This window comes from Micromesistius poutassou (assembly GCF_964030765.1).
Source record: "Micromesistius poutassou genome assembly, chromosome: 1".
NCBI lineage: Eukaryota > Metazoa > Chordata > Actinopteri > Gadiformes > Gadidae > Micromesistius > Micromesistius poutassou.
The window spans coordinates 13,170,951-13,195,453 of record NC_140271.1 but is presented as its reverse complement, the minus strand read 5'-3'; the positions used below and the strand labels follow the sequence as shown (position 1 = coordinate 13,195,453).

The 24,503-nt window shown below is 50.6% G+C and overlaps 1 protein-coding gene across 3 annotated transcripts; it reads left to right on the top strand.

The window, feature by feature from the left end:
• The first annotated feature begins 1,008 nt into the window (after positions 1 to 1,008).
• smarca4a (SWI/SNF related BAF chromatin remodeling complex subunit ATPase 4a) lies at positions 1,009 to 24,020 on the top strand. Of its 3 annotated transcripts, none has more exons than XM_084488105.1 (35): positions 1,009 to 1,127; positions 2,419 to 2,689; positions 3,546 to 3,678; positions 4,786 to 5,274; positions 5,904 to 6,002; positions 7,846 to 8,101; positions 9,583 to 9,709; positions 10,073 to 10,246; positions 10,472 to 10,645; positions 11,156 to 11,323; positions 11,699 to 11,746; positions 11,914 to 12,044; positions 12,249 to 12,309; positions 12,422 to 12,543; positions 13,073 to 13,220; positions 13,636 to 13,799; positions 14,029 to 14,095; positions 14,451 to 14,561; positions 14,865 to 15,107; positions 15,427 to 15,540; positions 15,829 to 15,936; positions 16,065 to 16,151; positions 16,338 to 16,384; positions 16,754 to 16,920; positions 17,366 to 17,529; positions 18,014 to 18,241; positions 18,609 to 18,641; positions 18,847 to 18,924; positions 19,197 to 19,415; positions 19,880 to 20,139; positions 20,956 to 21,064; positions 21,364 to 21,465; positions 21,756 to 21,894; positions 22,245 to 22,384; positions 23,206 to 24,020. In XM_084488105.1, exons 2-35 carry the CDS (start codon positions 2,468 to 2,470, stop codon positions 23,236 to 23,238), a joined length of 4,965 nt encoding a protein of 1,654 aa, XP_084344231.1. In that variant the 5' UTR covers positions 1,009 to 1,127; positions 2,419 to 2,467; the 3' UTR covers positions 23,239 to 24,020. The 3 variants fall into 3 exon arrangements, with proteins under 3 accessions (XP_084344231.1, XP_084344230.1, XP_084344229.1); XM_084488104.1 differs by having other exon boundaries at positions 19,880 to 20,151; positions 21,756 to 21,888; XM_084488103.1 differs by having other exon boundaries at positions 19,880 to 20,151.
• The last annotated feature ends 483 nt before the right edge of the window (positions 24,021 to 24,503 follow it).

Genomic DNA, 24,503 nt, shown 5'->3' with positions numbered 1-24,503 from the left:
ATATGTTTATAACCACAATAATATAGACCACAGTGTCAGAATCACACAAATCTACTGTCTTAGTCAGAACATAGAATATAACAGATAGAATCCCAATCAGCTGAAGACCTTCACAAGGGCTCTCAAAGGAATTAGGATATATTATAGAAAGTCTTTGATGTTGGGTTTGTGGGTCTGTGTGTATGTGTGTGTGTGTGTGGGGGGGGGGGGGGGGGGGGGGGATGTGTGTGTGTGTGTGTGTGTGTGTGTGTGTGTGTGTGTGTGTACACGTGTGTATCCTCATTAGCTCATGGACTTTTTTGTTCATCATCAGATTTTGAAATAAATAGTAATAGATTAATAACAGTAATACAAGTAGATATAGCAGGAATAAAGGTATATACTGCGTATAAGTAGTAGCATACTATTGCAAGATGTTCTCTAACTAAATGAACGCTATTCCTATCCACTTGCAAGGTGATACACACGTTATTAATGTTTACACATTAATAAAACCGGCCTGTGTGTGTGTGTGTGTGTGTGTGTGTGTGTGTGTGTGTGTGTGTGTGTGTGTGTGTGTGTGTGTGTGAGAGAGAGAGAGAGCGTGTGTGTGTGTGTGTGTGTGTGTGTGTGTGTGTGTGTGTGTGTGTGTGTGTGTGTGTGTGTGTGTGTGTGTGTGTGTGTGTGTGTGTGTGTGTGTGTGCGTGCGTGCGTGCGTGCGTGTGTGTGTGTGTGTGTGTGTGAGAGAGAGAGAGCGTGAGCGTGTGTGTGTGTGTGTGTCTGTGTCTGTGTGTGCATGTGTGATAAAGAGCGACCGCTTTCTAACTCGCACACACCCATCCCCCCATGCTCAATCTCCCTCCTCCCCGGCATTCCTCTCCTCTGCAGCGCAGCGCCTACTGCGCATGCGGGAAACGGTCTCCAGGCAGGACACGCATGCTCAGTGGGGCCTGCGGTTCTGCACTGCGGCCGCTAGGGGGAGCCAGACACCGCGGCGCGGCGCTGCCTCTCACCCGGTCCACCGGGAGAGGGGGGTGGAGGGGAACAAAACGCTGCTCGCTCGGTCGCTCTTTGTTTCTGTCTAGGAGGAAAACCCAAAGACCTTGCCACCGCGGAGGTTTTAATCACAACGAATTCACCCGATTTGAGTAAGTACGACCGCGGCGATGTTTTCCGACGGTTTCGCGGTGTTTATGCGATGCATTTCGGGCTGGTTTATCGGGTAAAGCGATGCTCAAATGAGGGGTCTCGGTCCGCCGCCGTCGGGCTGGCGGCGCGGCGGACCGGGGGATGAATGAACCGGGGTCGTTCGGTGTGTGCGGGGTGTGTGTGTGCCAGGTGTACGGTAGGCGAGCCGGATCAATCGCATCTCCACCTCCAGATATGAAACCCAGGATCGATGTGTTTTTAACACGGGGTTTTAATAACTAACCTAATTAGCCCTGCATAGCGTGGCCGAGCTAGGCTAGCTCCTCTAGCTAACACCCTTTAGGGACCTTACATCACTACTTCGGGGTTTAATTCGTGTTTTCGGAGCTGTGTTGTGTTGAGTTGAGTGTTTATTTGTTATAGGTGGTCGGATGTGAGGAGAGCGAATCGGGGAGAGGAGGTTAAGTGTAGAGTGACAACAGCTTGCGGTACAAAGGCTAGCCGGGCCTGGGCAGCGGGTTAGCATGCAGGCTAGCCATTTCTGGTTTTAATGTAAACATTAATGTAAAGGTACTGGTGCTGGAACGCATTGGTGGGATCTGACCACACACACACTGGTCTGGTGGAGAGGGTGATGGTCGTGTGCGTTGACGTTAGTTGTGTTTTCAGGTGATGACCCATTAGTCTGATTGGTGTTTTTTTTTTTATGACAAACAAAACAAGTTTTTATGAAAACATGATCTGGTATTAGATTGTTGCTCAGGACCAGAGATCAACTTAAAAGGATTGATGATTTCAACAGTGTTATTATGATTATGCAACATACCTGTTGCCCTGCTGTAATGAAGCACAGCATGTCATTGTGATGTGTGTGTGTGTATGTAATCTCTTTTAATATTTTCTGAGCTGAGCCCAGAAATCATCTTCTATACTATAAATATATTAGTTGTTCTCGCTGAGCAAAATGATAAGACCAGTTTGTCGTTACTGTATGAAAATGTATCATTATGCCGTGGCAGTTAAATTTAGTCTAGACTGTTCATGTGTTATTGATTTTAGATTGTATATCGTGTGTTTGTGTGTGCGAGTGTGTGTTCGAGAGTGTGCGTTTGTCTGTGTGTGCATGTGTGATTAAGAGAGGGATCTTTTTAATATTGTATGTGTCTGTGTGTGCATGTGTGTGTCTGTATGGCCCTGACTCTCATTGACCCAACAACTAGGAACATCACTTGTAGGCCGTAATGCTGTTTTCATTCATTTCTTAAACCTGTCTCTCTGTCCCCATCGCAGTAGTAGTACTCGACTGCTGTCAACCCGCCCCCTCCGTCTCTGCTGAGAGATGTCTACCCCAGACCCCCCCATGGGAGGGACTCCCAGACCAGGCCCTTCGCCCGGTCCGGGGCCCTCGCCAGGAGCCATGATGGGCCCCAGCCCCGGTCCGTCTCCGGGATCGGCCCACAGCATGATGGGCCCCAGCCCGGGGCCCCCAGGCTCCGGACACCCCCACCCACCCCAGGGCCCCTCGGGGTACCCCCAGGAGAACATGCACCAGATGCACAAGGTAGTGCCCTCAACCTGTCTCTCTCTCTCTTGTCTGGTCTCTCTTGTCCTGTCTCTCTCGCCTGGTCTCTCTCGTTTGTCTCTCTCTCTTGTCTGGTCTCTCTCTCTCGTCCTGTTTTCTCTCGTCTTTCTCTCGTCTCTCTCGTTTCTTGTGTTGTCTGGTCTCTCTCTCCTGTCTCTCTTGTCTGATCACTCTCTCTCGTCTTGTCGCTCTCGTCTGGTCTCTCATCTGGTCTCTCTCGCCTGTCCCTCTCTTGTCTGGTCTCTTTCGTCTGGTCTCTCGACTTGTCTCCACGCCCTGGGCTGATGAAAGATCCTAACTGGGAATTTTGTCTTCCAAGGAGAGAAACTGAAATGAGTTCCCAGTCAGAAAGCTGGACAGGTTTCTAAACTCCCAGTTCACTGTTAGCCGTCGTATCAACATGGCCACACATGTTAAAGTCTCACTTCTTATACGGTTTACATTAAAACATATCAAAGTGTGCTTTTCAGATTGGATTATATCAAACAACATGCAGAACCATTCGTTCTTCTGTGGGCCATCACCTTAACACACAACAACAACCAAACTTCTGGAAAACCATGAAAGGCTTTGTCGACTGTATATTTATATTTGAGGCATTACTACAAAGACAGCTAGGATAAGACACACAACTACACATTTTTTCCGTGCCAGATATTCCTATATTAGATTATTCATATGGGTGTGTTTCTTGTGGATGAGGAGTGTACAGAATAATATTTGATTTGAGGAGAGCGGTTAAACTAGAGTAGAGTGTAACTTTTTAACCCTGTTTCCGTGGTAGCCAGTGATGCTGCGTGTTGCCAGGTGACAGTAACCGTGCGTTCCTCCCCAGCCGATGGAGGGCATGCATGAGAAGGGGATGCCTGACGACCCTCGCTACAGCCAGATGAAGGGCATGGGCATGAGGCCCGGGCCCCACAGCGGCATGGGACCCCCGCCCAGCCCCATGGACCAGCACTCCCAAGGTACACACAGTACACACAAACAAACACACACACACACACACACATGCATGAACGCACACCTAACACGTACACACACCTACCTAACGCACTCACACGCCTACTGAACACACAAACACGCACACGCACGGAGTGCACACCCCTGCCTACCTAACAAACACACACAACACTGTATTCAATTTCCATCACTACACGTGTGTTCAACTTGTTGAACCTTATTGACTGTGGTCCTGTTGCGTTGTAACAGGACATCTCCACACTGTATCTATCTTTAGTTTGACCACAAACTCCTGATAGGCTGACATAGTAGTGGGACATATAACAGAATGTATTGATGATACAACACTGACATGCTCAGCAACATAAGGCAGAGTGTTCAGGTGTGCACAATTAAGGACAGTATTTGCATTATATGTATTTATTTTTTATATATATATTATATAATATATATATATAATATATATATATATATATATAAATAATATATATATATATTTATATTATTATATGTATATATATGCATTATGTGTAGTAACACATAATTGGATCATTGAACACTTAAGAATCGTTTTAGTTTTTTGATTAGTATTTATTTCTCTGGTCAGATCCCCTGTTTCTCTGAACTCACAGATCATCAAGTAGTTCATAAATTAGCCGCAGCTATCGGTGTGTACATGTGTGCGCTTGGTTTATACCCACCCAGCCGGTTCCTCCACTTCCTCCACTGATCCATGCGCAGAGAGAAGGGGGCGGGGACATAAACAAAGGGGGAGTGGCTATAAAGAGAACAGTGGACTTCCGCCTTTCAGAAAAACAACAGAAGCAGCTGCTGCCGTCGTAGGGCCATGCTCACTCGAAGAGAGAGGGAGAGAGAGGGCGAGAGAGAGAGAGAATGTAAGAGAGACACACACGGGGAGAGAGAGTGCATTGATCCACAGCTTAAGCCTCCACACAACTTTGTCAATATCCCCATGTCCGTTGACCCTTAAGACAGTCCATGTTGTGTCAACATAACATCTATTTCTGTGTTAATTAATATTAAAGGGACGGTATTGCAGCCAGTTCCTTCCTGACTGAGTGTGGTCCTGTCTCACCCCCCCCCCCCCCCAGGTTACCCCTCTCCTCTGGGGGGCTCGGAGCACGCCCCCAGCCCAGGCCCCGCCAACGGGCCCCCCTCGGGCCCCATGATGCCCGGGGGCCAGTCCGGCCCTGGCTCGGGCCCCATGGAGGGCAGCGGAGACCCCGGCCCCCCCATGGGCCAGCAGAACCGCGGCGGCGGAGGCGGAGGAAGTGGTGGACCCCCGGTCGCCGGCGGGCCCGGAGGGGCCGTGGCGGGGCCAGGTGGGGCCCCCGGAGGCCCCACCCCCTTCAACCAGAACCAGCTGCACCAGTTGCGGGCGCAGATCATGGCCTACAAGATGCTGGCGCGCAGCCAGCCGCTGCCGGAGCACCTCCAGATGGCGGTGCAGGGGAAGAGGCCCATGCCTGGCATGCAGCAGCAGCCCATGCCCAGCATGCCCCCCACCACGGGCCCAGGGGCTGGAGCCGGTCCGGGGCCCGGGCCGGGGCCTGGGCAGGCCAACTACAACAGACCCCACGGTGAGCTGCAGCGCCGGGGCTGCTTACAGCCAACGGTTTGGTGTAGCGTCAGAGATGAGCTACGATAACGCTGTGTTCACCCCTTTAGCGGTCAGGTGTCGGAGCAGCAGCAATGGAAACAGTGGGGACAGCCTACTTTATTATAAAGTATATTAAAATAAATACCATATTTATTTTATAAAGTGTCATGGGGGCAGGATAGTCCATAGTGCTTACGGTGTTTGACTCCCAGCCGAAAGGTTCTGGGTTTGAACCCCAGTGTTCCCAGTCTAAATAAATGCCCCCTTGAGCAAGAGGTCCTAACCCCTACCTGCTACTTTTTTGATATTTAGATTATTGGGCTTTAAGTCATTTTGGCTAAAAGCATCAGCTAAATGAGAATGGTATTCGTTTTTAGAATAAATTTGTAATTATTCCAACATTTAATTGACATTCTAACATGCAATTTAAATATATATATATATATATATATATTTTTTACTCTTCATTAATATGATTGTAGTCTGAGTGGTTAAAATACAATCTCCGGTTTCTGTGTATTTGAGCCCCCTGGTGGCAAGTTGGTGTAAGTGTCTTGGGTGGAGCATGTGTCTGGACAGTGAAGTAAAGCGGTTCTGTTTGGTCTTTAGGTATGCAGGGTCCCAACATGCCGCCCCCGGGGCCCGCGGGCGTCCCCCCAGGGATGCAGGGGCCTCCCACCAACGGGCCCCCCAAGCAGTGGCCTGAAGGTACGGGAATGGGGGGAGACAAATGCATAACTGTGGATCAGCCATTTTGTTCAGATGATTAATGACATTCACACCAACATGAACAGAGACCCGTTAATAACGATAACGGTTAACAAACATAATGGATTATGGAAAAAATTGAAATGAATTAAATCCTTAAATGACAAGGATATGCCATCAGTGATTAAGGAATCATCACCAAAATGCTGGCTTCTCTGACTGAAATGCCACAGGGCTCCAGAGTGCGACTAATTTGGTCGCACATGCGACCAAAATATTTAAGGGTGCGACTAATAATTTTTCTAGGTCGCACTGGTGCACCTGACGCTGCCCGGGTGAAAACATAAATTTCCTTTGCATCATCTCTGTGTGTTCTCCTGTGACCAAACTCACACTCGTGGTTGGATCATATCGTGGTCTAAACCAATAAGAGAAAGAGCTCGGTCGGCTCTTTGCCTCTGATTGGCTGTGGTCTTGTTCACTGCTTGTGTGTGTTTAAAAATTGCAAGCGACCTGAGTGCCAGAGTAACTTAAACGGAGAAAGAAAATAAATGCGACAAAAGACGAGGGAAAATGAAGCGAGGTTGAAACTAACTTAAAAAACAGCCTACTGTTCCAACCAGACCTACTACTGAGAGTCTGGACCCCATGACACGCACAAACTTAAACACGCAATAAACGGCAGGCGTGTTAAACAACCCAGCTGTCCTAAACGACAGCGCGGATCAGTCTATCTCCTCTCCCTCTCTAATTATTGAACAAGCTTACAAGGTAGGTTGGATTTATTGGGTTGTTTAACACGCCTGCCGTTTATGGCGTGTTGCACGTTTGTGCGTGTCGTGGGGTCAAGTAGCTATTTTAATGTTTTGCATTATCATTAATAAGCACCTTTTTTAAATTTAAAACATGATCATTGCACACCGGGTTTATATTTTTTTACTTTTGTTGGTAGGACCACAAGTCTCATGCAGGCCTTTATTAATCTGTAACCTATATGTTTAGAAACATATAGGACAGCGCGGCTCCGTCTTCCATCTCCTCTCCCTCTCCCGCTGTCAACCAAAGAGCACCATCACCTGTACTGTCAATCATCTCGGCCCCATTCATTGTGACCCGCCCCCATTCAGAACTTGTAGTGCATTTTTGACGCGTCAAATCACCGGAAGTGTATCGGTAAAGAGATTTACTTTTTAATTTGGAGTTAGTATATTCAATTGCAGCAAAATAACCTATAAATATATGATATATAGTGTTGGATCACAATGTTGTTTTATAGGTGAATAACCCTTTAAGCACAAGTCCTTTTATTTGGAAATGTTTTATTTTGAAATGTTCAATTCCGGCTAGGTGAAGCACTTGAAACCCCTAAATTTTTGGGTGCACCTAAATTTTGTGCTGGTGCACCTAAAAAGAAAAGTTAGGCGCACCAGTGCAACCACTAACCAAAAAGTTAGCCTGGAGCCCTGTGCCAGTTTGGACTGTTTGTTGTAGCCTGTATGTTAGGTTTCACTATTCTCACACTGGCCCGCGTTGCCAGATGTGCACTCCCAGTGTCACTGGTCATAACCATAACTGAAAACTGAAAAATATAACTTTCTGCTCGGCTTGTCCTGCGCTCACTTTTGTTCAGCGTACCCAACCTGGCAACCCGCGTCAGCTTTAAAACAGGGGTGAGGCAGGCAGTGCCCATAAAAGATTAGCATGTTTTACTTAAAACAAGAACACACATTAAAACATATCCTTCTGCATCATATCTGCTTAATTTAACGCTAAAGTCAAGCAGTGTATTAGATAATGTTACTGTTAATAATAATAACCTGTTTATGACCGTCTCTCTCCTCAGGTCCCATGGTGAACGCCGCCGCCCCGTCCAGCGCCCCCCAGAAGCTGATCCCTCCTCAGCCCACGGGCCGGCCCTCCCCCGCGCCCCCCTCAGTGCCCCCGGCTGCCTCCCCCGTAATGCCCCCCCAGACCCAGTCCCCAGGCCAGCCCGCCCAGCCCCCGCCCATGATGCTGCACCAGAAGCAGAACCGCGTCACCCCCATCCAGAAGCCCCGCGGCCTGGACCCCGTGGAGGTGCTGCAGGAGCGCGAGTACAGGTGAGGCCTCCGCCGAATACCCCCCCCCCCCCGTAGCTGTCCCCACTAGGGATGTCACGATACCAGAAATTTAGTAGTCGATACCAATACCAGTGAAATTCCACGATTCTCGATACCCAATTCGATACCACGGTCAAAAACAAAACAATAAATCCCATGTACTTTATTTATTAAAAACATTTAAACATTACAAAAAACAGTGGCACTGGCATGTAGCCTTCAAGTAATGAATAAAAATAAACCACTATTAACAATACAAAAAAAGAACAGTGGCATGTAGCGTTCAAGTAATAATAATAGCCTAATAATAAAAAAATACGCGCTGAAAGCAGGCAGTCATGCAGCTATGCGGCTCGCGTTTACACTTGCGTGCATGGCGGGGGTTAAAACATAACTTCCAACCTAATATTAAGTAATATAACGCAGGTGCGCAAGGCAGCCACAGGAGACGCCAACATTGTTTTCAACCGCTCGGTACCGCGCCGTATTAATGACCAAGTTTTGAAAAGAAAAAGTATTTGAAGCGAATAAGCAACGCTGTTTTTGATTTGTTTATTTGGTTTTGAACGAATAGTTTTGGATGCATGCATCGGCTTTGAGTTGGTTTGTTTACTTTGAAATTGCATACGCTCGCAACGCACACGCGCACACGCACGCACACATTCACCGCCGCACCCACTACAACCTGCCGATCTTCAATCTTCAATCAACAACATCAAGTAAGCGATGCCGAACGCAGTCGTACCATGCGTGTTTAGAAGCGCAACATTGAAACGGGTCCCGTCTGAAACAGTCGCGCGGCGCAGCGTTCCAAACGCAAAGTACTTCCAGACACGACTCTTGCTATTCTTTTTATCGACGAGTCGAGGCGGAGCCGTCGCACTCGCTGCAGCTGCAGTTGCCGTCTTCCATGTTCCCGTGTAGGTGTATATGCTGCCCACGTGACGTCCGGAGGAATTGCATATTCGGTACCTACGGTACTAAGAAAAACGAGTACCGTCACGTTTTTTGAATTTTAGTATCGACTTTGTACCGAAGTATCGGTTCTCGTGACATCCCTAGTCCCCACCCACAAGCTCAACCGTTGCCGTCCCACGACCCATCCCGTAGCTGTCCCAGCCACTCATCACACACGCCCTGACTCAACCTAACCCTGATCATTTTGCAGTCTACACCTCAGCTTGACTGGAATTGACAAGCTCACAAGAGCTAAAACAATATTGATAATGTAATATACCACAATTCCAGAAGGGAAATATTGACAGCAGAATGAAAGACACTAACATCCATTTAAAGAGTAAAAACTATTTAGATCGGATTAAACAATGAATGCATGAATATAGGTGGTTAACAACCTGGAGGATAAAGTCTGATGTTCCTTCTGACCGGCTGTGTCAAGCCATGTCTCACCGTTGGACCCTGACCCTGTGTGTCCGTCTCTGACCCTGTGTGTCTGTCTCTGACCCTGTGTGTCTCTGTAGGCTGCAGGCCCGCATCGCCCACCGCATCCAGGAGCTGGAGCACCTGCCCGGCTCGCTGGCCGGAGACCTGCGCACCAAGGCCAACATCGAGCTCAAGGCCCTGCGCCTGCTCAACTTCCAGAGACAGGTGAGCCGCGCCCCCCCCTGTGCCCTTTGACCTCTCTCTCTCTCCTCCGCCTGGCCTCTCACTCGGCTAGGCAACCCTCTCTGCTGCCTCCACTGCTCCATCCTTTTCTATCCGTCTCTTCTCCGGCCATCTCTTGCTCTCCTATACTCCCCTCAGCACCTCCATCTCTCTCCCCCCTCACCCCCTCCCTCCCTCCCACCCCTCACCACCTCCATTTCTCTCCCCCCTCACCACCTCCATCTCTCTCCCACCCCTCACCACCTCCATCTCTCTCCCCCCTCACCCCATCAGTGATTCTGCTGTCTGTAGTTTGTTCTGTGACGGTGTCAGTGTCGTGTGCTAAACGTGTGTCTCTGTCCCCAGCTGAGGCAGGAGGTGGTGGTCTGCATGCGGCGTGACACGGCGCTGGAGACAGCGCTCAACGCCAAGGCCTACAAGCGCAGCAAGCGGCAGTCTCTGCGGGAGGCTCGCATCACGGAGAAGCTGGAGAAACAGCAGAAGATCGAGCAGGAGAGGAAGCGCCGGCAGAAACACCAGGTACACCTGAGGCTGCTCGGGCACAATAATCCAAAATAGAGAATAAAAGGATGGAAAATACATTAAAAGATGAATAAAAAATAAAATATAAAAAAATATATGAATAAGCACATATAACAAATATAAGAAAAAGTAAGACAATTTCAAGGAGAATCAGGGTAGTGGGTTCTCCACACTCCATCCCTGCTGGTGTCCATCGCTCTAACCCCTGCACTCTGCCCCCAGGAATACCTCAACAGCATCCTGCAGCACGCCAAGGACTTCAAGGAGTACCATCGCTCCATCACCGGCAAGATCCAGAAGGCCACCAAGGCGGTGGCCACCTACCACGCCAACACAGAGCGCGAGCAGAAGAAGGAGAACGAGCGCATCGAGAAGGAGAGGATGAGGAGGCTCATGGTGAGAGACGGCATTCTGTACTTTTACTCCCACGTTAAGACTGTTAACGGATCCCGGAAATCCTCCCACACAAGCAAATGATTAACGCCATCCAATAGACTCCTCCCACTTAGGCCCCTTTGATGCAGGCCCCTCCCACTTAGACTCCCCACAACTAGGCTCCTCCCACGTCATCTTATGGCGTGGACGACAGAATGCATCATTCTTTGTCGCTGCTACTCTGCCATTTTTTAAGCACTCACGTCAGCCCTAACTCAGTATAAATGTACTTTCTTTGCCACATCTTCGTGAGAAATCCTGTGGCGGTTTCAAACACAACGGTTCCTCCACAATAGACAAATCATTTTACGATTAATTACTAAACGATGCCCAAAAAAAACAACGTTTTATGGAAGACGCGTACTATGTTAGTGCAGTAAAGGGGGTGATCCCTAAAGCGCAGAAAGCCACTATAAGGGGGATGTGTACGGGGGTCCTCTAACCCTGGGTCCTCTGCTCGCTGTCTCTCAGGCGGAGGATGAGGAGGGCTACCGTAAGCTCATCGACCAGAAGAAGGACAAGCGCCTGGCCTACCTGCTGCAGCAGACGGACGAGTACGTGGCCAACCTCACCGAGCTGGTCCGCGCCCACAAGGCCGTGCAGGCCCTCAAGGAGAAGAAGAAAAAGAAGAAGAAGAAGGTGACCTTTCACTTCAGGGTCGGGGACGCGGGTCACATGTTTACTGTGTACCCTTCTAACATCTGGGTGCTAAGATATTATGGGATATGAGGAAACGCAAAATTTTGGTCCTCTGTGTAATTACTTGTTGCATGTTCTGATTGACAATAAAGTTCACTTTGACTTTGGTGCAAGACTGGGAAAATAATATATTATAATATTTTTTGGGAGTCAATAGGAAATATATTATAATTTATAGATGTTATACACAATACGAGTGGTAAATGCTAAACTAATGCTAAAGGTCAACATTACAGACGATTAAGGTGCCATTATAAACTGTGTCTGCCTCTGATTATGTTTGTTTGTTTGTTTGTTGTTGTTGTTGTTGTTTAGAAGCCAGAGAATCCAGAAGGAGGTGCTGCCATGGGTCCCGACGGAGAGGTAGGACTACTGGGGGGTGGTGCTGGGGTGGAGCTTGGGTTACAATAAATCTTGTGGCAGCATCTTATTATTTCCATGATATTAGTATTACAGTTTTAACACAAATTATATATCAGTTAGCAGAACATAAGTGAATAACTGCTTCATAATTCCCTCCCCCCCTCTAGCCGCTGGATGAGACCAGCCAGATGAGTGACCTCCCAGTGAAACTGGTCCACGTGGACAGTGGGAAGATCCTAACTGGAATGGACGCCCCTAAAGCTGGGCAGCTGGAGACCTGGCTGGAGATGAACCCTGGGTAGGAATACACCCACATATACACACTCCTACACACTGTACTATAACACTGAGATGAACCCTGGGTAGGACTATACTAAAAATGTCGACTTAAACCTGTGTTAACTCCTTCTCTTCTCCATCTCTCCCATTTCTCCTCCCTCCGTCTCTCCTCTCTCTCCATCTCTCCTCTCCATCTCTCCTCCTCTCCACTCCATCTCTGCAGGTACGAGGTGGCTCCACGCTCCGACAGCGAGGGCTCCAGCTCGGAGGAGGAAGACGACGAGGTAACGGTCGCCTAGCAACACCAGCATCAGCATCAGCACCACCACCGACACCACAGGTGAGCGGTACGCCGGTGACGTGATGTCGCTTACGTCCCTCTTGCTCTCCCCCCAGGAGGAAGAGGAGATCCCCCCGCCCCCTCCCCCGTCCACCGTCGCCCCCGTGGAGGAGAAGAAGAAGATCCCGGACCCCGACGTGGAGGAGGTGTCCGAGGTGGATGTCCGGCACATCATCGAGTAAGAGGCCTGACCCCCTGACCCCCAGCGGTACCCTCATGGTCCTGCTTAGCGGAGCACCTTTCGGGGGACAAATAGTGATCTGGAAAATGACCATTTCACTGTAATTAAGAAGGTTAAAGGTCAACCATGAAAACTGATGAGGAGATTCAATGCATTTACCTTGAGGGTGTTTATCAGACGCTTTTATCCAAAGTGACTTACAATGAGTATTTTGTAAGGAGAAACAACAATTTAACCGCTGTCTGTACAGTAAGGATGTTCATAGAAGCAAGTGCCAAGCACTAACCATCGCTAGGTTAACCCATTCCCCGTATACAACAAAGATAGCTAGGATAAGATGCTAAGTACTAGGGAGATAGTAGTACTACGATGCGGGATAGACTGGAAATTATCTTTTTATATTTGATGTATTTTTTTATTAGTTTCCTAATACATTTTATTCAAGAGTTTCATGGATAAACTGATCATTTATTGTCTCTCTCGCTCTCTTTCTCTCTCTCTTCCCCCCCCCCCCCCCCCTCTCCAGGCACGCCAAGCAGGACGTGGATGATGAGTACAGCTCTGCGTCCTTCGAGCGTGGCCTGCAGTCGTACTACGCTGTGGCCCACGCCGTCACCGAGCACGTGGAGAAGCAGTCCAGCCTGCTCATCAACGGGATGCTCAAACAGTACCAGGTACGCCGCCTCTGCCACAGTGCCATGTACATAGCTTGGCCAGTGGTCAATTGAATGTATCGCATTGTATCGAATCTGACCTCCAGTGAACCACAGTATCATTACAGGTGTATCCGCATCGTTGCGGGTGTATCTGTGTGGGTTTTGTATTGCATCGTAGCGCATGCATCTAGATGCGTATGGGATCGCCCACGGGAGAGACAGCCACCCCAGTACTGACTCCTCCTGCCTGCGTTTGTGTCCGGTTAGGTCAAAGGCCTGGAGTGGCTGGTGTCTCTGTTAACCCGCCCCCCAGTACTGACTCTCTTCTCTCCTGTCTGTGCTGTGTCTGTAGGTGGAGTGGCTGGTGTCTCTGTTAACCCGCCCCAATACTGACTCTCTCTCTCTCTCTCTCCTGTCTGTGCTGTGTCTGTAGGTTAAGGGCCTGGAGTGGCTGGTGTCTCTGTACAACAACAACCTGAACGGGATCCTGGCGGACGAGATGGGCCTGGGGAAGACCATCCAGACCATCGGCCTCATCACGTACCTCATGGAGCACAAGCGCATCAACGGGCCCTTCCTCATCATCGTGCCCCTCTCGTGAGTCCCCGCTCCGCGCACTTAGACGCTATGCCAGTGGGCTAACGCTAGTGGGCTATTTTCAATCGTGGATACAGGATGCTATCTTGGCGACTGCAACACAATTTATAATGTTCAATTACTCTTTAGGACAAATGAGCTAAATACATTTATTCCGTCTCTCTCTCCTCGTGTCTCTTGTCTCTCTATCTCTCTTTCTGTCTCTGGTCTCTCTCTCACGCTCTCTCAGAACGCTGTCCAACTGGGTGTACGAGTTCGACAAGTGGGCTCCGTCCGTCATCAAGGTCTCCTACAAGGTGGGTGTTTCAGGTGGCCCCCCCTCGTCTGTGTAATACTACCGCTTGTTGGAGTTCACTATTTGTCATTAGTGTTGATGTTGAGTTGATCACTGTGTTAACGTTAGTACCCGGGTCTCTATGATCATCATGTTGTTGTTGTCTTGACAACGGTTCTCATTCACCGAGTGGCTCTCTTGGTTCCGAGGGCCGGGGGTGAAACTGAACGCAGAATTCTGTGTTTAGTTCTCCCACCCGACTAGCGTTTGAATCTGGCCGCTAAGTGAATCAGGCCCATACCCCGGTCTCCATGACAGCGCTGTGTCTCCATCTAACGTGGCCTGGTCTCCATGACGACGCTCTGTCTCTCCTCCAGGGCTCCCCCGCTGCCCGCCGAGCCTTCATCCCCATCCTGCGCAGCGGCAAGTTCAACGTGCTGCTCACCACCTACGAGTACATCATCAAGGACAAGCAGGTGTTGGCCAAGGTGAGAGCCCGGCATTCCCAGGACATTCCCACTTTAGTCCTGGGGTATTCCCAGGACATTCCCAGTGTACTCCCGGGACATTCCCAGTGTATTCCCGGGACATTCCCAGTGTGGTCCCACATCATTCCCAGTGTATTTCCAGGATATTCTCAGTGTATTCCAAAGATATTCTGAGTGTGGTCCCACCAAATTCCCAGTGTATGCCAACCACATCCCCTGAGTATTCCCTTGTCATTCCCCTGATGAGTGCACCCCAAGGCCCTTCCTGGTGTGAACTAACCGCTGCCTCCCTGCTGCCCTCAGCTGCGCTGGAAGTACATGATCGTGGATGAGGGTCACCGCATGAAGAACCACCATTGCAAGCTGACCCAGGTGCTGAACACCCACTACCTGGCCCCCCGCCGCCTGCTGCTCACCGGCACGCCGCTGCAGAACAAGCTGCCCGAGCTCTGGGCGCTGCTCAACTTCCTGCTGCCCACCATCTTCAAGAGCTGCAACACCTTCGAGCAGTGGTTCAACGCCCCCTTCGCCATGACCGGGGAGAAGGTGAGCCCTCGCTCAGTTAACGCTTCCGTCCAGAACCGTTGACGCCGAATAAAGTTTAAAGGTTGTGACGTTGCCACCAGGTGTGATGTCAGAAGAGCCCGATTGTAGCGGCTAATCACACTCATACCTGGTGGCATGTCACGGAACCTTTAAGGGATCTGCTGGGTCAGGCTGTAGGCCTTTATCTAACGGTACGCTCGTTGTTCCGATTCCTATCCCAGAGATTATAGAGAAGCCATTATCTGGTGTCTGAGAGGCACTCGGCCTCAGCTCATCATAACATGTTGTTGGCTCCCCCCCCCCCCCCCCCCCCCCACAGGTGGACCTGAACGAGGAGGAGACCATCCTGATCATCCGCCGTCTCCACAAGGTGCTCCGGCCCTTCCTGCTGCGCCGGCTCAAGAAGGAGGTGGAGGCCCAGCTGCCTGAGAAGGTACTCAGTCATTCACTCATTCGCTCACTCATCCACCCCTTCACTCACTCACTCATCCACCCCTTACATTCCCTCACTCACTCACTCACTCATCCAACCCTACACTCGTCCACCCCTTCTCTCACTCACTCACTCGTCCACCCCTTCACTCACTCACTCGTCCACCCCTTCACTCACTCACTCATCCACCTATCCTCCTCACTAATTCACTCACTCACTCATTCCCTCATGCGTGTATATCTTTTGCTGTACGTGTGTGACCGACCCTCGTCCCTGCGGTGCCTCCAGGTGGAGTACGTGATCAAGTGCGACATGTCGGCGCTCCAGAGGGTCCTCTACCGCCACATGCAGGCCAAGGGGGTCCTGCTGACCGACGGCTCTGAGAAGGACAAGAAGGTGAGGGGGGGGGGGGGGGCGACCAGCAGACCAGCTGCTCTGGGCTGAGACTAGCTCTGATGTCAGGAGACCATGACTCTTGGTCGGGTTGTTTGGTCTAACACCGCGTCTGTGTTTGCTCTCCGCAGGGTAAGGGCGGCACCAAGACCCTGATGAACACCATCATGCAGCTGAGGAAGATCTGCAACCACCCCTACATGTTCCAGCACATCGAGGTAACGCTAACCGCTAACGGCCCTTAGCATCGCCAGCTAGCACCGAGGGAGTCTGGTGTCATTTTTCTGTTAGCACATGTATACATGTGTTGTAGTTAGCTTTTAGCATGACTAGCAATAAGCGTGTTCAGAACCGTTCGCAAAGTAGTTCCCAGTTTAATGTGTTTTTTCGTGTTCTGTCCGCAGGAGTCCTTCTCCGAGCATCTTGGGTATTCTGGAGGAGTGGTGAGCGGGTATGTGGTCTTTCTCTATCTCACTCCCCCCCCCTCCTGCTCCGTGTCTGTCTCTCGCCCCGAGTGTACTGAACCCCAGGGTCTCTCGCTCCGAGGGTACTGAACCCCAGGGTCTCCCAACCCCAGTGTACTGAACCCCAGGGTCTCTCGCCCCGAGTGTACTGAACCCCAGGGTCTCTCGCCCCGAGTGTACTGAACCCCAGGGTCTCTCGCCCCGAGTGTACTGAACCCCAGGGTCTCTCGCCCCGAGGGTGCCAACCCCAGTGTGTCTCTCTCTCTCTCTCTCTAACTCCCCCTCCCGACTCTGTGTCGGTGTCTCTCGCTCAAAGTGTACTAACCCCGGTGTCTCTCTTCCCCCCCCCCCCCCAGGCCGGACCTGTTCCGGTCCTCCGGGAAGTTTGAGCTGCTGGACCGCATCCTGCCCAAGCTGCGGGCCACCAACCACAAGGTGCTGCTCTTCTGTCAGATGACCTCCCTCATGACCATCATGGAGGACTACTTTGCCTACCGCAGCTTCAAGTACCTGCGTCTGGACGGTGAGGCCACACACTCATCTACATGAGGATGGATTTAGGTTAGATATCACCTCACGGGAGATATATATATACAGCAAACTACGTCATTAAAAAGCCAGATTTACCCCCACCAGGTAACACACGCTCACTCACTCACTCACTCACTCACTGACTGATCATTTAAAATTATACGATTGAAGTTGTGTGTTAGAGAATGTGTTTGCTTTCACTCGCACGGCGAATCAAAGCAGACACATTATAAAACACAGCCTCAATAGTAAGGTTCTGTCATAGGGTTCTGGGTCTGATCCCCCTAAAGTCCACCTTCTAGGCATCCTTGATCAAGACCCCCTACCTGCTCATTAACGTCATGGATCTTTAGGGTTAGGAGCACTGTTACCGTGACTACTGTGACAGCATCCTCCCGTGTGTCTGACTCTCCTCCTCCTGGTCCTGGTCTCCATAGGAACCACCAAGGCGGAGGACCGGGGCATGCTGCTGAAGACCTTCAACGACCCGGCCTCGGAGTACTTTGTGTTCCTGCTCAGTACACGCGCCGGAGGCCTGGGGCTCAACCTGCAGTCGGCCGACACCGTGGTCATCTACGACTCGGACTGGAACCCCCACCAGGTAACACACACACGCACACACACGGAGACACAGACACACACACTATAGAGACTCACCTGAACACACACTTTGGAACACACACACACACACACACACACACACACACACACACACACACACACACACACACACACACACACACACACACACACACACACACACACACAAGGGAACAGACACAGACACACACAGAGACACAGATACACACACAAGCACACTCACTCGAACACGCGCGCACACACAAACACTCACACTCACAGATCCAAGATGGCCGCTATGTTCCAAGCGCTAGCGCCCAGCTGGTGTTAAAAACAAAGACGGCCGCTCTGTGACTAAGGTCTATCGTTGCTCAGATCCGATAAACCACATTTGACCACAAAAGGGGTCAAATAAAGGGTTTCACCTCGCCTCCCAACATCGCCACCGCCTCCCCCTCCGCCGCTAACCCTCCCCCCTCCTCCCCCTCTGCCGCCCGCCCCCCCAGGACCTGCAGGCCCAGGACCGCGCCCATCGCATCGGGCAGACCAACGAGGTGCGCGTGCTGCGGCTGTGCACGGTGAACAGCGTGGAGGAGAAGATCCTGGCGGCCGCCAAGTACAAGCTGAACGTGGACCAGAAGGTCATCCAGGCGGGCATGTTCGACCAGAAGTCGTCGGGCTGCGAGCGCCGCGCCTTCCTGCAGGCCATCCTGGAGACGGAGGAGCAGGACGAGGTCGGGACCCGGGGGGGCGGCCGCACTGGGGGGCCGTGGGTGGGTGCCACCCGCCGGCCCCGCCCACACCACGGCCCCCGTGCGCCACCCCAGCCCTGTTTTACTCTCTCTCTCTCTTTTGTTTCTTCCTCTTCCTCCTTGCTTTTCCTCTGCGTTCAAATCCTCATTTGGACCCCTCTTGTGGTTAAGTGTCCCCCCCCCCCCCTTCTCTTCTCTTGGTCCATCTCTCCCCCCTCCCTCCCCTGTCGGTTCTCTCTCTCCTTCCTCCCCCCTCTCTCTCTTCTCTTCCTTCTTTGTCATATTCCCGCTTGTTTTTGGTCGAACACATTTTCATGTTGTACTTCTTGTCAATTCTCCTCTCCTTTAGCACCAAACCAAGGGGCCGAAACCAAGTGACTATGTAAGCACCCTTATTATCGCCTTCCATCTTTGATGATGATGAAAAAACGTTTCAAAAATTCTGTGCATCGTCTTTGAAATATTCAGCCTCGCGTGAGTGTCCGCGTCGGCCGGAGGCTCCGCGGTGCCCACAGAGCGTCTCTGCTCCTCACCCTCTGCTCCTCCTCTCTCTGCTCCTCCTCTCTCTGCTCCTCCTCTTTGGACAGGAGGAGGACGAGGTGCCCGACGACGAGACCGTCAACCAGATGATCGCCAGGAGCGAGGAGGAGTTCGAGCTGTTCATGGTCAGTGTCGAAACACCCATGTTCTCCTGTGTCTGTCTCCTTGTTTGTTATTTATCAGTTTGCTGTTTACCCGTTTGTTGTTTAGCTGTTTGTAGTTTACCTGTTTGTCTACTTGTTTGTTATTTACCAGTTTGTTGTTTACCCGTTTGTTGTTTAGCTGTTTGTAGTTTACCTGTTTGTCTACTTGTTTGTTATTTACTTGTTTGTGTTTATTTGTTTGTTGTTTACCTGTTTTATGTTTACCTGTCCCCCCCCCCCCCCCCCACCCCCAGCGCATGGACCTGGACCGGCGGCGGGAGGAGGCCCGTAACCCCAAGAGGAAGCCCCGCCTCATGGAGGAGGACGACCTGCCCAGCTGGATCCTGAAGGACGACGCCGAGGTGGAGCGCCTCACCTGCGAGGAGGAGGAGGAGAAGATGTTTGGCCGCGGCTCGCGCCAGCGCAAGGAGGTGGACTACAGCGACTCGCTGACCGAGAAACAGTGGCTCAAGGTGAGGTGGCCAGGGCCTGTCCGGAACCCCCCCCCCCACCCCTCTGTGCGTCCGTGGGACACCCCTACCCTATCCAAACACTGAGGCTCTTTTCTCGACCCCCAGCCCCCCCCCAGCCCGGAGCTCAATTCAATTCAACTTTATTAGTACAGCCCTTAGTCTCAGTTACAGTCTCACAGGGATTCACAGGCCTTATATTAATGACCCCCCCCCGACCCTAGCCCTTCAGAGGGCAAAATTCTTAATTATCCTTAATTAATGAGTCCCCGTAGATAAGGACCGCAGAGAGTCATTGACATACATACAGGCATAACATTTTAAATGGTTGAGTTAATAATTAGAACAGTGTCTATGATGAGGTGCTGGCCGGTTAACCGTAAGGGGAGGCCAGTTGTCACGGCAACACGCTCCGACCCGTTGTCTCACCGCCTCCCCCCCCCCCCCCCCCCCCCCCCCCCCCCCAGGCCATCGAGGAGGGGAACCTGGAGGACATGGAGGAGGAGGTCCGCCACAAGAAGACCACTCGCAAGAGGAAGAGGGACCGGGACCACGACGCGGGCCCCGCCACGCCCGGCTCCAGCGGCGGGGGCCGCGGGGGCGGCCGCGACAAGGATGAGGACGGCAAGAAGGCCAAGAAGAGGGGGCGGCCCCCCGCGGAGAAGCTGACCCCCAACCCCCCCTCGCTCACCAAGAAGATGAAGAAGACCGTGGACGCCGTCATCAAGTACAAGGACGGGTGAGAGGGAGGAGGAAGACGCGTGTTCATTAACGTCATTTAGTATGAATGAATATGACTTCAACCGTTGTAATGTCCAGGATTCATTCATATTGACTGATGTTAATTAACATACATTCGTGTTAATTCAAATTAATTCATGTTCACAAACATAAATTCATGTTAATTAACATTGATTCATTCATAGTAATGTTAATTAACATAAATTCATGTTAATGAACATGATTTGATGTTCATTAACATGAATTCATGTGAATGAATACGACTCAAACAGTTCCCAATATCATGTAGCCTGGAAATCCAGACCCACATCTAGAAAGCTGTAGGGTCTGGCAACGAGTAATGAAAATGGCCCAACTTGAGGGGCGGCCCCAAGCATGCATTTGAAAATATCACTGCACGCAATTGGATAACACTACGACCATCAGAAGAATACAAGGGGTGACGAATCCAGACCAGCGGTGCTAACCAATAGATAAGACTTGCCGTATCCGATTGGTAAAACAGCAACGCTTTTGGCCCGCCTATATCAGATACACCGATGTGATTGGTTAATGTGCTGGAAGAGGGGCATCTGGGAGGGATTATATTGCTCGTTCCGAGTGACTTGCTGAGCAAATTCAAATTGTGCTCTCGCAAGAACTCAGGATTTCCAGGGTACATATATGGGGATTTATGTTAATTAACATCAATGCATGTAAATTAATTTGACTCACGGCTATATAGAGGATTACCATTCCATCATGAAGTCCCCCTGTGATTGGTCAGCCCCATGCTAAGCCCCTCCCCCCTGTCCCCCTCCAGCACCAACGGGCGTCAGCTGAGCGAGGTGTTCATCCAGCTGCCCTCCAGGAAGGAGCTGCCAGAGTACTACGAGCTGATCCGCAAGCCCGTGGACTTCAGGAAGATCAAGGTGAGACCTGAGGCCACTGTTTACTGTCCGTGACACGGGCTCCGCCCTCCTGGAGCCACGGCCTCATGTGGCCCCCGCCCTTATTGGGCCCTGTGTCCGTGTAAAGGTTACCTGGTCGTTGTTGGTACCTTCCTGGTTCTTGCAGAAGTTCCTCACCATTTTGGACGTTGTTCAGAATTTTTAGAATTAAGTATTAATTCTGTGTTATGCTGAAAGGCACCTCTGGGCTATAGTCACATGTTGTGGTTCTCTGCGTTCCGATTGGCTCTCTCCACTGACTCCTCCCCTTTTGTGTCCAGGAGAGGATCCGGAGCCACAAGTACCGCAGTCTGAACGACCTGGAGAAGGACGTGATGCTGCTGTGTCAGAACGCCCAGACCTTCAACCTGGAGGGCTCTCTGGTCAGTACCCACACAACACCAGCACCCAGACCCCACACCACCTCCACCTAGAGGGGGATCCTCTACTGGAGGGCCTCCAGAGTCCCCCCCCACTGCTCCATAATGACACGTATCAAACCAATGAAAATGGTCGCAGAGCTCTAAAGCACTTAATAGAATAAACCGGACTGAATTATGAACGGCAACGTGAGAGGCTTCCTAGAGGGACCAGGAAGGCCTGTCTGTCTGTCTGGTGGGTGGGAGCGACCCCCTGACCTCTGACCTCTGTGACCCCCCCCCCCGACCCCCAGATCTACGAGGACTCCATCGTGCTGCAGTCGGTGTTCACCAGCGTGCGGCAGAAGATCGAGAAGGAGGAGGACAGCGAGGGAGAGGACAGCGAGGAGGACGACGACGACGTGGACGACGGCTCGGAGTCTGAGTGTGAGTGTAAGAGTCGCACACGCACACGCTGATCCGCACCTCCGGGGCCCGCGGGCCCCCGAGCTACACGCTAACGGCTAAACTCCGGAAGACCAAGCTAACGGTGTCCGCTCTCTCAATATCTCTCTCTCTCTTTTTCTGTCTCTCTCTTTCCGCCTGTCTCTCTCTCTCTCTCACTCTCTCTCTCTCACTCTCTCTCTGTATCTATCTGTCTGTCTGTCTGTGTCTCTCTTTCTATCTCTCTCTTTTTCTATCTCTTTGTCTCTCTCTCTCTGTCTCCGTCTCTCTCTTTCTGTTTATCTGTCTCTCGCGCTCTCCCTGTCTCTCCTTTTCTCTCTCGCTCTATCTCTCTGCAGCTCGCTCGGTCAAGGTGAAGATCAAGCTGAGCAGGAAGGAGAAGGGCGATCGAGGCGGGAAGAGCCAGCGGCGGCGAGGTCGCGGCGCCCGACCCAAACCCGTGGTGAGCGACGACGACAGCGAGGACGAGCAGGAAGAGGTAGGAGACACACACACCTACGCACACACACAATCCCTCACTCAGAGACACACACTCACTCACTCAGAGAAGTACTCACTCACTAACTCAGACATGCACACTCACTCTGAGACACAAACTCACTCACTCAGACACACACACAAACACTCACTCACTCACTCACTCACTCACTCACTCACTCACTCACTCACTCACTCACTCACTCAGACACACACACTTGGGACACAACATCCGTGGAAAGGTGTGCTGTAGTAACTGTATTCTGCGTAGTGAACTGTTTATCTAGCCGATGGCGTCACCATCGTTGTGTTGACCAGGAGAGTGATATAAGAGTGACGTGCGTCTCAAAGCACAGTACAGCCAGACTACAAACACTAAGGGTCTAGTTTACATGTCCTGGACTTAACACTACAGGGGTTTTATTTATATTGTGAAATGTTTTATTATAAGGTGGAATTTCCATTATTATAATTTTCAGTTAATATTTTACTTTGTTCATTGTATTACAAGAAGCTAGACTTGATATGTATAAGTAAGTGTAATTGTTCTCTCTTCCAACATAAGTTGGAACTTTAAATAATATTTAATCTTGCGTTGTGTTAAGTTCACTGCCTCAGGGATTACATAAAGATAAAGGTATTTACTGTGTTTGCATCACGACTTTAATACGAAAACAGGTCTTCTCGGACCGTACTTTGAGCTCTGTGTCGCGGTGTGTGCCCCGCCGTGACATAATGGTACAGTCCGACCCACACAGCCACAGCGTGGTTCGTCACGCCACGCGGCCCTTAACCCCGCCGCCGATTTGTTTTGTTCCCCAGGAGCATTCGGCCAGTGGCAGCGACGAGGACTGAAGAGGTGCATGATGGGAGCCCTGGCCGTGGTTACCTCGTCTGACCCCGCTATATATTTTACCTAGATACCGCAGCGAGGAGTGGGAGGATGAGGAGGAGGAGGAAGGGGTTTTAACTAGCAGCTCTTTCCATTGGTTGTGTTTTTTTTGGTTTTTTTTTAGCGAGACTTGTGTATTCTCTCTAAAAAGTACATGGTTAAATACAGAAAAATGAATTCAAAATAAAAAAATACGTCGAAGTATGAAAAGCTTAAAAACGTTCCACTTCCATATTTAAGCCGAGTCGTTGGATAGGAACAGTAGAACCTAGCGTTACGTCTCTTTCTCTCTGCCTTTCCGCGGCCCGCCACCTGGGGGCGCCAGAGCTCTAAACGGCTCCATGTTTCCGGGACCGTGGCGGGAGGCCTTGTATGTGCTTTCTTTGTTTTTTCGTTTCCTCTTTTTTTAAGTGGTATTGATTGATCACTCACTCAGTTTTTTGGGGTTGTTTTTTGTTCTCTTCAAGTCACTGTAGTTTCTCTCTGTTAAACTGTATCTCCCCTAAGAGTGCACGTGGAGAGGTAGTGGAAATGCACCTGGCTGTGTCGTTTTACCGTTATCTCTGTTTAATTTAAACTCACCCCTGTGGCGGCCCTGGTGTAGGGGGTGGGGGGGGGGCCGTGAATCTCTCCCCCGTGAGGGGAGGAGGGGAGTAGGGGGCGCTAGAGGGATAGGACCATTTCATGTGTCTGTGTCACTGGATTCCAAAAATTACAATAATAAAGGCATCTCATAATAAACTGTCACACTGCTGGTCTGGTTTTTATTTCTGAGTGAGTGAGGCATCGTTCTAAGCTGACACTTGGTGACTTAATACTCAAATCAATGCACTTATTTGTTGTGCTTTAGTGTTTGATTTACCTGATCTGAATAGGTTGCAAGATGAGCATCAGATAACCTCCAAACGTGCCTAATTTCTTAGCCTCTATAGGGTAAAGTTCTAGCACAACAAACTCAACCCTTCCTGACGGCCACCTGAGCTTCACCTCTCTGGTCCTCAGGCACGGAGACCCTGACCCCCCCTCCTCTGTGGGGGTCTATGCCGCCACACCCCGACTTCATGCTATGTTAGCATGTTAGCACACCTGGCCGGACTCGTGTGTATCAGCTTACCTGGGAGGTGATGAGGTTCTGGAGACGAGACCTCCTGTCCAATATGAGCTGTTTTCAGTATTAATGTGTTAACATATGAGATTAAATCTAAATTAGTTTTAAAGGAATAGGAAC